Here is a 12,722-nt window from a genome sequence, read left to right on the forward strand (position 1 = left end):
AATTAATTAACACTTTTGAATACTATTTTTAACTTTGAATATTCAATTTTGACCAAAACGGAATAACTAAATGGCCGGTTAGCTTAGTCGGTAGAGCGTGGTGCTAATAACAACTTGGTTAAAATTGGTTTCTTATCAGATGCCATTTGAAGATGTAACAAGTAACGCCAAGGTCGTGGGTTCGATCCCCACACTGGCCATATTTTATTGATTTTTTTTGTTCAAAAAAAATTATTTTTTATTTACAAAATGAAATTAAAAATGAGAAAAATTATAATACAGATCAGGTGATGACAATGATTTTAAAGTTGAAAAGTATATGAAGAAAGAAGAACGAAAAAAAAATGAGAAAAGAATTCAATAAATATGGAATCGAATGAGAGAATGAATGAATGAAAAGAATAAATAATTGGAAAAAAAGGGTGATTCGTGGATTCTTGGATTCTGTTTGGATTCTGTGATTCGCTTTTTTTGGTTGTTTTTTTTCGGATTTCAATGATAAACATAATCGATTGGAATAAAATGGCTAAATATTTCATATAATAAACGTGGATACCAATGTATACCATTCGGTATTGTTTTTGTTGTTGTTGAATTCAATGAATTTGATGGAATTTGTTGCCGTTGTTGATGATGATTTGGATGATAAACATTCAATAATTTTGAAATTTGATCACCAAATTCAATAAAATTATAAACAAAACGTATTGGTAAAAATGATAAATGGCTTAATTGTTGGCTATCAATAATTGCATAACAAGATGCAACAATATTATTTACTAAAATTGTACCGGTATTTGTTAATGGTGCATAAATTCCACGAGATTTTTTCGTTCGAATTCGAACGATTCGTTCCATTCGAATTGATAATTGTTGTTGTTGTTGAACCAATAAATATTGATCAACTTCGATTTTCGATACAAATTCTTCATATTTATCGGAAAAATTTCCCGTATTTGAAATAAATAATAAATGTGCTGGTGTTGCTGTTATCCGTGAACCAAATTCCGTTTCAATTTCATAATATAATCTTTCTATTGTTGGATTACGATCTAAAAACATAATAACCGTACTCAATTCTAAATTACCGGTATCCATATTCATTGTTAGAATTCGATCACCAATTTTCAACTTTTGAATACTTAATTGATGACCATTTTCATCCACTACTGTACTATTTTGATCAAAACATCCACCATTACGAGCTGATTCAGATTTTTCTATTTGAAAACAACGAAAACGAAACGAAAAAACATTAATAAAAATTATGACTGAAATTTATCGATACAATCGATTATCATCTTTATTTGATGTGGCAATAATCGACCATCATCAAATGATCATCAAATGGACAAATTATCATTTTAACAAATAAATGATGATGGCTATCAGTCTGATTATTACTCTTCACCGAAATCTTAATGGCCAATCATCATAATGTTCGTTATTTTTTTTTTTTTGCTCTTATTTGTTATTAATTAAAATGCAATTTTCAAACGACCAAAAAATTTCCGAACTCAATGAAGAGAGAGAGAGAGAGAGAGAGAGAAAACACACACATAAAATTTTATGTGAATCAAACTTTTCAACAAAAACGTTTAAAAATGAATTAAAATTTTTTTCTTCGTAAATTGCCGGTAAATGTCATCAATTTTTTTCATTGATGGTGGTCGCAAGTTAGTCAGTGAGTGTGTTACATTCATTCATTCAATCACAGACATCATGTCATCGATGATGTCGTCGTCGACGATTGATGGATGGATGTATGGTTGGTAAAATTCACCACCAACAACATTCATCAACATCGACATTATCTTTGAATTTTTTTTTTTGAAAAAGAAAAAAAAATTTAAAATGTCATCACCGTTGTTCGATAGATAGATGTTTTCGGACAGACTGACTGACTGACCGAACCGATGATCATCGATTATCATCAAAAAAAAAGATGATGGCGGCATTCATTCAAAATGTGATCAATGAGAAACCACAACAAACAAACAAACAAAATTCATTGTTTTTTAAATGCTGATCATCATCATCATTACATCAGAGAGAGAGAGAGAGAGATACTTTAAAAATTTCTTATCTAATCTTTGATCTTGAAGGAAATAAATTATTTAGCAGCTATAGACGAAACAAAACTTAAAAAATTCTTGTGATGGATGGATGTCTGAAGAATTTTTTTTTTTTTTACCACAAAAATGAACGATTTTTATAATTGGAAAACGATAAATGTGTTCATGTCAAATGATGATAATTTGACAAACAAAACAAAAAAAAAAACATTGAATGAATGTTGGATATTGAAAAATAGATTACGATTTTTGTTGTTGAAAATTTTAAAATTTTTAAATTTTTTGTTTTGCCTGGAAAGTTTCTCTGTTTAGTTTTTTTTTCGTTTTCCACCAATTCTGATAATAATGATTATTGCGGCAAGTTTGTTTCATTTTTGTTTCTCTCTCTCTCTGCTTGGTGTAAGTTTGTTAAACATTTAGTTTGTTTTGGTTATTTTTCCTGATTCTGTTTTCCAATTTTCAATCAATCAATCAAATCAAGATAATCGTATTATCATTTTTTTCTGGCTAAAATTTATTTATTACACAACAACAACAGAAACTTATTGTTGTTGTTTTTGTTTGTTTGGAAAAAATCTCATTTCCCAAACAAAACAAAACAAACAATCGAAAAATAGGATAACCCTTTTTTCTCGTTTTTGTTTAAAGTTTTGTTCATTCAGCAAAAAGCAGAAAATAGAATTGCTTGTTGTTGTTGTTGTTGTCGATTGTTGTTGTTGTTGTTACCTTGAATAAATAACAACAACAACAAAGAATGGTAGAGAGAAAGAGAAAAAAAATCAATTATCAGTTCAGTTTTTTTGGTCAATTGATCAATAATCATCAAAAATGATAATCGATTAGATCCGTGGGTAACCGAAAAAAAATAAAAATTCGTCCTTCACTCTCTCTCTCTCTCTCTCTCATCAAATCGATACGATCGATTTTTGCCTTCGGGCCACAATAACAAACATTCAATTCCTTGTTTGTCACCAAGATATTCTTTTTCTTCTTATGACATTTTTCATTCATAAAATAATTATTTTTTCGCTATTTTGAAAAACATTGTTGTAGTTGTTATTGTTGCCCATAATAATCATCGTGTCATAATCATTATCATCAATAAAATAATTTAATTTGTTTTTTCTGAAAGAAAAGTTTCTGGAAAGAAGGAATTTCGGAAAAATTTTATTGGGCATTTTTTATGGGCAAAATTTGCCATAAATGTCGACAATAATAATCATTATCGAAATGAAATTTTGATTGATTCAATCGATCGATCAATCGATGATTTTTATAGAGCGAAAAAAAATGTGTTTTTTTTAGGAAAGTTGCCGGGAAATTTTCCGGAAAACTTTTTTTTTGAAAATGAAAAAAATTTTGTCCTTACCTGATTTAACTGAACAATGTATATGAAAACGTGATTCATAATAAACCCAATCAAAACCAGCTTCAACTGCTAATCGTGCTAGCATACCATATTTCGAACGATCACGATCACTTGTTGTTATATCAACAGCTCTTCCTTCATAATGTAATGAATTTGATGCATGTGAACCATCTTCATCCCAACCTTCAGTAACACGTAATCTAACACCAGGCCATTGATTCATAACCGATATGGCTAATGTATTTAATTTTTCTTTTAATCTCTGCAGGGGAAAATGTTTTTGGGAAAAAAAATTTGATTAGAAAATTTCTGAAAACATTTCTCAAAAAAAATGGACGTAATTAGATTAATTCGCAAAAAATATTTTGTGACAATTTTCATTTTCGGCTTGTCTGTCTGTCTGTTTCGAAGATAACTAATGATGATTGATCATAAGATGATTTTGGGAAATGTTTTTGGAAAAAATTTTCTACCGAATTTGACAATGACCGATCATCTTCATTATGAAATCTTTTCGGGAATTTTCTTCTGAAGATGCGAATGAATGCAGAATCAAGATTAACAGATCACGATCGAAAATTTTGCTAATTTATTATGACATTTTTTCTATCTTCATTTCTCTTGTCTAAAATAGATATATTTGTCACCTTTAAATCGAACTCGATCGATCAATTGATTGATTGATTTTGATTTATTTTTGCAAAGAAATAAAGAGATTTTGTTTATCGAAATTGAAACCACAAGAAAAAATTAATTTACATAATGTTTGGCGTTATTTCAAAAAAGTTAATTTGAAGTGGTTTTGTGTGTGTGTGTGTGTAAATAGGATTATCCCAGGAGAACAGGTGTGCTTAATACATTGAAAAACCAAAAAGGTATTGCCAATGATGATGATGAGATTAATTCCTTGAAAACCAAACAAACACTACCTGTTTTTTTCCTTTAATTTCCAAAAAAAATCAAACTTTTTCCTACCAAACCAACCAACCAAAATAATTTACTTTTTTTCAATGGAATGGATAACAAAAAAAAAACAAAAATCAATTTGCCGAACAACCAAAAGTGTGGTAAGTGGGTAAACAAAAACCAGAAAAAAAATAAAATAATTATTCTAATAAGCTAAAGTGGGAAACAAAAAAAGCCCATCTCAACAGAGCAAATTCTTTTCATTCTTGATTTCTGGCTTGATATTTAAGGGAATTATCGGCTTTTGGCTACTGCTGCTGCTGTTTGTTTTTTGTGTTTGTTTTTTGCTTTGTTTGATTTTGTGAGATGAAATTCTGCCAAACAAAAATGACAAATAATAATTTTCTCGTTTTGTTTTGTTGTTTTTTTTTGAATAATAAAGCCTTGAATAAATATTGTTGTTGTTTTGTTTGATAAAGATTAGGTAAAAAATGAGAGAAAGTTGCCGGCAAAGTTGTTAAGAAAATTAAATATTTTTTCATTTTGTTTTGTCATTTCATTCAGATATTTTTTTTCTTTTTTCTTTCCAAAATGAATTCCATTCATGACATTCATTCATTTTGTTTGTGTGTGACATAACTTTCCATAAGAATTAATCTTTGTATTTTTCTGTTGTTGTTTTTCTCAAATGGTGGTTTGTTTTTCTGTTTTGTTTTTCTGTTTTTTTGACAAACAAAAATCTCTCAAGTTAATATAGAGTCAGTGAAGAATTTTTTGTTTCTTTGCCTTATTGATTTTGATTTCGAAAACCGCAAACAAAACAAAAAGAATGTTGTTGTTGTTGTTTGAGGGAAAAATTTCCGGAAAGATTATTTAATTATTGAATGTAATCTGTTTTTTTTAAAAAAAAAGGTTTTCGAGAAATTTTCTTCTATTCAAATGGAAGTTTTTTTTCAATTTTTTTAAAAATCAATATTTTGACCTTTATTTAGTAAACACTTTAGTGATTCAAAAACAAGGTAAACAAGTGGCCAAAGGTATGAAATTCACAAAAAAATTATCGATCAATTCGTGATTGATTGATTGATTGGCTAGATTTTTATGAATTTCAAGTATTGCATGTTTGTTTTTTCCATTAATGATTGTTGTTGTTTGCTGTTTACAAACAACAACAACAACAGCAAACAACAACAACAACAACAAATGTTTAAAATTCCACAGAATTTTTGAATAATTCAAGTGAGAGACACTTGAGACAACCAAACAAACTGAACCTGAACACTGCTGACACCTGTCAAAATATTATTCTTTCTCTAATCTGGTTAATTTGATTAGGTTTTTTTTTGAGTGCAAACAACCAAAATGAAAATGAAAAAAAGTAAACGACAGAAAAAATTCATTCGAAAATTAGTCAAGTGAGCAAAAACTTTGTCGAAATGAAAAATGCCGAAAATTTGTCTAATTTAAAACTTGGAACCAGGTAATTTTACCATTGAGAAAAGAATTTCAACCAAAAAAAATCGAACCGTGAGAAATTTTTTGAGCCATAAAACACAAACTGGACACTGACCAATAATCAATAACTTTCTCTCGCTCTCTGGTCAGTCTCACCCAAGAGTGTGTGAGATAGAGGGGGAAATTCCCAAAAAAAAATTAGCCAGAATAAACCTTCTGGCAATTTTCTTTTCTTTTTCAGGAATTTTTTTTTCCAAATTTATAACCCAATCAAACTTTTTTTTTAAATAGAAATGTGATTATCAATCGATGATGATGATGATGATTATTGGCTAAATAAAAAAACTACCGTGTTTTTTTTTTTGGTTATTGAAGAGAGACGGAAAGTTTTCGGAAAAGAAAAAGTTTATGGAAAAAAGATTTCATCCTATATATATCATCACTGATCACCCAACCATCCATCCATTCATCTATCCTATCAACCCACCTACACCTATTTTCACCTAAATGGTTATTATTGAATTGAAAAAATAAGCATCGTTAATGATCATTTATCCTTGATCATCAACATCATCAGATGCCCAACAACAACAAGGATCTAGGATACGAAATTTCTCTCTCTCTCTCTCTCTCTCTCTCCCTCATCAATTCTTTTCAGCAGCAGCAGCAGCCAGCCAATATAATTCATGACCTGTCATTGTTGTTGTTGTTGTTGGATGTTAAAAAACCACAACAACAACAACAACAAAAAATGAAAACACCCAGTGAAAAAATGAAAAAAATTCTTTTGGAAAAAAATATAATTTACGTTTCTTTCTCTGTGATTCAAACATATTGAACCAAAATCTTTCAAAATGTCAAAGGTGAGTTTTTCAAATTTCAAGTTTCCTTGGTTGCACGAGCTTCTTTACCATCATCATCAACAATCCATTCAATCAACAACAACAAACAAACGACAACAACAACAAAAGTCATTGTGAACAACAACAACAAATTTTTTCAAAGAAAATCTTCGAGAAGAAAAAAAAACGCACCCAATCATCATCACCATTTTGTTGTTGTTGTCGATGATGATGATGATCGTCTTCGTCGCTACCTGTGTATGTAAATAATAATGGCCACCTAGCTAGATTGAAAATTGAAAAAAAAACGAAACGAAAAACGAAACGAAAAAAGTCGAAATAGCCATGACCTGTTCTGCTCTGTATTTCGGTTCAGTTTTTTTTTCGTTATTTTCTCTGGTTTAATTTCATTTCGTTTATTTTATTTTAATGGAGCACCAAACACACACATACCGAATTTAAAGTTGTTTTTTCAAAGAAGGAAAAGAAAAGAAAGTACACAGGCTATATACACACTAACTATCACCAATCATGATCATCATCAACGATGGTGGTGGTGGTTGTAATGGTGGTCGGCCACCATCGAGAATTTTTCTTTTTCTTCTTTTACTTCGTTGACTTTCGGTCGGCCATCATCATTTGATGATGATCATCATCCAAAAGTGTATTTTGGTAACTTGTTAGCTATTTTTTTCAAGTCGATCATCATCAGTGGATGATGAACAACCAAAGATCAAGGTTTTCCCCCCTTTTTGAATCTCCCCTTCCCTATTGCTCCCCCTGGTTATCTTCACAAAAGAAGAAAAAAACTATACCACCACCGAACAACAACAAAAAAAAGACCGCTTGACCATCAATTCGAATTTCTATATCGACCCAAAATGCACGAAATCGAATAAACAAAACAAAAAAAAACTATAAATAACAAATCAAACACAATAGCCAGGTTGAATTGAAAAACCTTTGAACTTGATCTGTGGAAAGAAAAGAAAGAATGTAATGTAGTGACCTTAGTTTTTGCTTTGGTCACTCCTGGTCATCATCATTATTATCAATGATTTATAAATCATTAATCAGTGTAAAAAAAAGGTAAAAAAAAGGTATAGGTTAGGTTAAAATAGCTTGCTATATAGATATCCAGATATAGCCAAACACGGATGTTGGCTATCACCTATTCACACACATGACACAATAGAGTTAATATAGGTATAGATTTTGAATTTGAAAAGCTGAAAAATGAAAATCCAAAAACAAAGACCGACCGACCAAAAACTAAATTGAAAATTTACATCTTTTTCATCACCAACACCACCACCAACATCGTCGTCATAAATAATAATTTATGTTCATATAAAAGATTCGGCTTGTCATCATCATCATCATGGATACCTGTGTAAGCTTTGTGTGTCGTGGTTTTAATCGCCTGATAATCAAACCGAAAAGAAATCCATATGTCATGTTTTTTTTGGTTTTTTGGTTTTAAATTCTTTTTTTTTTAGTTTTGATGGCCATGTTGGCAAGAATTCAGAAGATTTATTTCAAGCAAATTAATTAATTTTACCTGGCTCTTCGCTGATTCCATATGGTGGTGGTGATGGCAAAACAAAAAAAAAATATTAAATTCATTTTTTTTTGCAATGAAAATACCAATAGAAAAAATAACGATAATCTTTGTTTTGGAATAAAAAAAAAGTTTTTCATAAATTTCTCGGAATTTTCTCGGAAAATTTTCTCGGGTAAACAATCCGTTTTTTTTGTTTCGAATCTAAATTCCTAACCTAAACGGCGACCTTAAAGCCTAAAAAAAATCATTTTTTCTCACACTTGAAGAACCAAAAAAATTAGTTTTTTGTTTTGTTTTGGATATCAAGATATATTATCTTGATTTTCACAGCGAACACGAACGAACAGAGAAAAAAAATTAATTTGACAAACAAACACCAAGCCTAAGAGACTAGACAAGGATAATAAATAATAAAAATTTGTCAACTAAATTCAAAATTAACACTGAAGTGAACACCTTGTTTGCAAAAAAAATCAAAACTTAAATTAGACAAAAAAAAACAAAACAGGTGTTGACACTTATACCATGAACAAAAAAAACACATGTTTTTCCTATTTGACCTATGACCATTCTTTGAATGAAAAAACAAACCAAATAATGATGCAAATCAGAATCAGAAACAAAATCACCCTGTTGTTGGTCATAATGGTTGATTAAAAAAACCGAAAACAAAAAGCAAAAAATCAATTTTAAAAACCATAAAATTTTCATGAATAATCATCATCATCATCGGATTAAACCACAAAAAATTGAACCAAAACTGAATCTGATCTGATCTATCATCACATTTACGAAAAAACATAATCTTCCCTCTCCCTTGAAAACAACAACCACCACCACCAAAGAAACTTTTCGAAAAATTAGACTAGACTTTTGAAATGTTGAACTTTTTTTTGTTTTCAAACTTGATCATCGGTCATCATCAAGTTGGATGATCAACCGATGATGACCGATGATACAGAGGATAATCAAATGACCAAAGCTTTACTGCTGTTGTTGTTGTTGCTGTTGATGATGGTCATTAAATTGTCAAAAAAAAGATTCTTTTAATTATTATTGGCGACGATGATTGGCGACGAGCGACGACCACGACGAAGATCACGGTTTATCATGATCATCATTCATTCAAATTATTCAAGTTTTTTTTGATAAATCCAAAATGACTTTGATTTGGTGGTGGTGGTGACCACATCATAAAAAATCAACACCAAATACATCATCAAAACTGATGATGAGAGCTTTTAAATCGTTTCTTCGCTTTTTCTAGGTGAAATTTATTACCTTTTTGGTTGTTTGGTTGTTGCTGTTGTTGAAATTGATAATGAAAAATCAGAAAGAAAGAAATTCTTCAAAAATTTGAATTTTTCTTTTCCATCAAAACAATGATGATGATGACAATCAAATGATGGAAATAATGAAAGGATTTTTCGTTTGTTTTAATTCAAAAATTTTCACGAATTTTGTGTTCATTCAATCTTTGCGAAACAAACTCAAACTTTGTACACTTAATAAAATTCATAGGTAATTAAATCTATAGATTTCTAAATCTATTTCTGGTAAGAGATGGATGCTGAGAATATTCATTCATTCATTCAGTCAGCCAGGCAGTGTGTGTGTAATAAAACTTGTCATAAAAAATCAAAAATCAAAAATCAAACATAAAAAAAACATACCTGTGTCATAAGACGATCAGCACCGGTACCTTCTTCATCTTTAAATAAAATATCTTGATTATAATTTGGTACTAATTCTTTAAAACGACGATGATTTCTTGTTATTTGACCTTCATTTAGGCCGGATGCACCTAATGTATTTTCCGATACATTTGGTATATGTTGTTTAAATACTAATGGTATAAGTTTACGTGGACTACGACGACGACTACCACCACGACCTGGACCACATGATAATGTTGATTGTACAAGAATCATCATAATGATCATGATGGTGGTCAACCAAGGCCTATGATATGTACTTTGTGAATGGTGTGGATGGTGATGGTAATATCGTTGATGATTATAATGATAATTCTGTTGTTGACTATGATGTTTTGGTTGTTGTTGTTGAGATCTTTTGCTTTTCATCATGATGAACCTTTGATCAATCATCATCGATATTTGATTAATAAATTTCAAAGTTCTTTTCATAACTGATTGATCTAATGGTAATGATAATGATGATGGTAATAATGTTTGATTTGTAATCAATTTGATTGATTTATTGCTATTTTGTTGTTGTTGTTGTTGTCGATTGATATTTGTTGTTGTTGTTGGCCATATTTGATGATCATCATGATGATGATGATCATCGTAGGCATCCATAATAATATTCGTCATTGTTTTAATGTTATTATTTTGATTGATAATCATCATTAATTTTAATTAATGACGATGATGATGAACTGAGTACTGAATATTGGACACTGATGAACTAGATTATTCTTGTTTCTTCGACCTTCGATCAATCGATGATGATGATTATGATGATACTTTGAAACAAACAAACAAAACAAAAAATTCTTTCTTTTTCTCCAAAATAAATGAAAATAAAGTTCAAAGTTGATCGAATAATCGATTGATTGATTGATTGAAAAATCATTCATTAACCAGAAAAACCTGGTTACATTCAAAACACACACACATCATTTTGGAGTTTTCTTTGATCAATCGATGCGAAGAATATTTGATTTTTTTTTACTTTAGAATCATTCTCGTTCTGTAACCAAACAACAACAACAAAAAAACGTCATACGACCATATTACGTTTGATAAAATCCACAACAAAAAAAAACACCGAAAATTAAAGAAGTAAAAACACAAGCACCGGTAACCGCACTTAACCGAAAAAATATGTTTTGCATAAAACCAAGAAAACCGACACGTACAGAAAGCCAGAGCCAGCCAGTTATTTATTTATTTACTGGCCAGAAAAAAAAACAGCACCGATAAAATTTTGAGGCATTTTCCACTCATCAGTGTTTTTTTTCTGTGTTTGATTTAACTTTTTTGTGTGTGTTTCTTTGGTTGATTGTCGACGTTGTTCATTTGATTTCTGCTTCCCTTTTCACAGTTTTTGATGTTGTTTTTTTTTGATGTCTGAGGCCGTGTAAATATTTGCATATTACACACACTGCACAAATTTGCTGACTTTATTTTTTTTTTTTTTTTTGTAAATTTGGTTGCTAAATAACCAAACCTGATGATTGCTGCTTGAAGTTAACCAGAAAAAATTTTTTTTTGCTGGGTAAATAAATAAAAATTGTCGGCTTTTTGTGGCTTGTGTTGTTGTTGATGGATGTTGTCGATGTTGATGATGATGGTCATAAAAATAAAATAAGAATTCACTTGTTTCGTTTATTTCTACTTTACTTGTTTCATCAAAATGGTCAATATTTTCTTGACCGAAAAACATTCAATGACGATGTGTGAAGGTGTGAAAAGTTGATGATTTCAGGGGAAAAGAAATTTTACTGGAAAAAATATTTCCGAAAAACTTTTTCTCAATTTGATTATCAATTCAATTTGATTAATCGATCTTTTGATTAGCTAGAATGGATCAATATAATTGTTGTCGTCATTTAGAATGGAAAAACTTGTTGCCTGATGACATTTGTTTGTTTGTTTGTAGTGAAGTTTGCGAATTGAATTGACTGAATGAATGTCCAAAATCAATCACACAATTAGGTTTTTTCATATTTTTTGTTTGTTTCACTTTGTTTTTTTGGCAGCCAGAAAAAAGAATTTTGGCCAATGAACGATTGATGGTCATCTTTTTTTTCTTTTTTTTTTTTTTTTTTTGGAGTGGGAGGGTTGTCCTCGAACAAGTGTAACAAGTGATCAAAAAGGTGTGGCCTATGAAATGAATTCCAGGCCCTATTATGATTGGTTATTCGAAACAAAACAAAAAAAAAGGTAGGTATAAGCTCCACCCATTTTTTCGTCTTCTTCATTCTATAGTGATTTTTGAATTCAAGAACAAACAACAAAACAACCAGGTAGCAGCAGCTAAAAAATAAGTTTTTTTTGAGAAAAGAAAAGAGAGAAATTCTTTCACAATTTGATGGATGAATTGTAATGAATTTTTTCTTGGGGGGAAAGTGTGGAGGGAGAGATAAAGGGGAAAATGGGGGAGGGAAAATGAATGGTTTGTATGATGATGATGATGATGGAATCCAAACTATCATTAATCGTGAATGTTCGTCGTGTTTTATTCATTCATTCATTACATTCCATTTCTTCATGTTTGAATCAAAGAAGAAGAGAAAAAAAATCAATCTTTCAAGAAAATTTATAGAAAATGATGATGATGATAAAAAGAGAGAAATTCCGGAAACTTTCTCGAAAAATAAATCAATTCAGGTTGTTTGTTCGTTTGACGAATAATAATCCAAAAATCAAACAAAACCAAAATTCAATTTAAATGTAAATTATTTTCGTTTTGAAAAGAATTTTCCAAAAGAAATTTTGTTTTTTTTTGAATGAAATTTTTAAACGGTAAATTTTGGTTTGCTT

At 29.9% G+C, this 12,722-nt stretch overlaps 1 protein-coding gene and 1 non-coding gene across 2 annotated transcripts; one reads left to right on the forward strand and one right to left on the reverse strand.

Moving 5' to 3' along the window:
• The first annotated feature begins 72 nt into the window (after positions 1-72).
• TRNAI-AAU (transfer RNA isoleucine (anticodon AAU)) lies at positions 73-200 on the forward strand. Its single transcript has 2 exons — positions 73-109; positions 165-200. It is a non-coding gene; the product is annotated as a tRNA-Ile (tRNA).
• Positions 156-11,917, reverse strand: hh (hedgehog signaling protein). The gene is made up of 3 exons (XM_027343913.2): positions 9,885-11,917; positions 3,445-3,706; positions 156-1,220 (listed from the first exon to the last, which is right to left on the reverse strand). Exons 1-3 carry the CDS (start codon positions 10,581-10,583, stop codon positions 493-495), a joined length of 1,689 nt encoding a protein of 562 aa, XP_027199714.2. The 5' UTR covers positions 10,584-11,917; the 3' UTR covers positions 156-492.
• Between the last annotated feature and the right edge of the window lie 805 nt (positions 11,918-12,722).

Source organism: Dermatophagoides pteronyssinus, unplaced genomic scaffold (genome assembly GCF_027571235.1).
Source record: "Dermatophagoides pteronyssinus isolate colony J.1.1.1.1 unplaced genomic scaffold, Derpt_VIB-CSIC_2022.12 sq0027, whole genome shotgun sequence".
NCBI lineage: Eukaryota > Metazoa > Arthropoda > Arachnida > Sarcoptiformes > Pyroglyphidae > Dermatophagoides > Dermatophagoides pteronyssinus.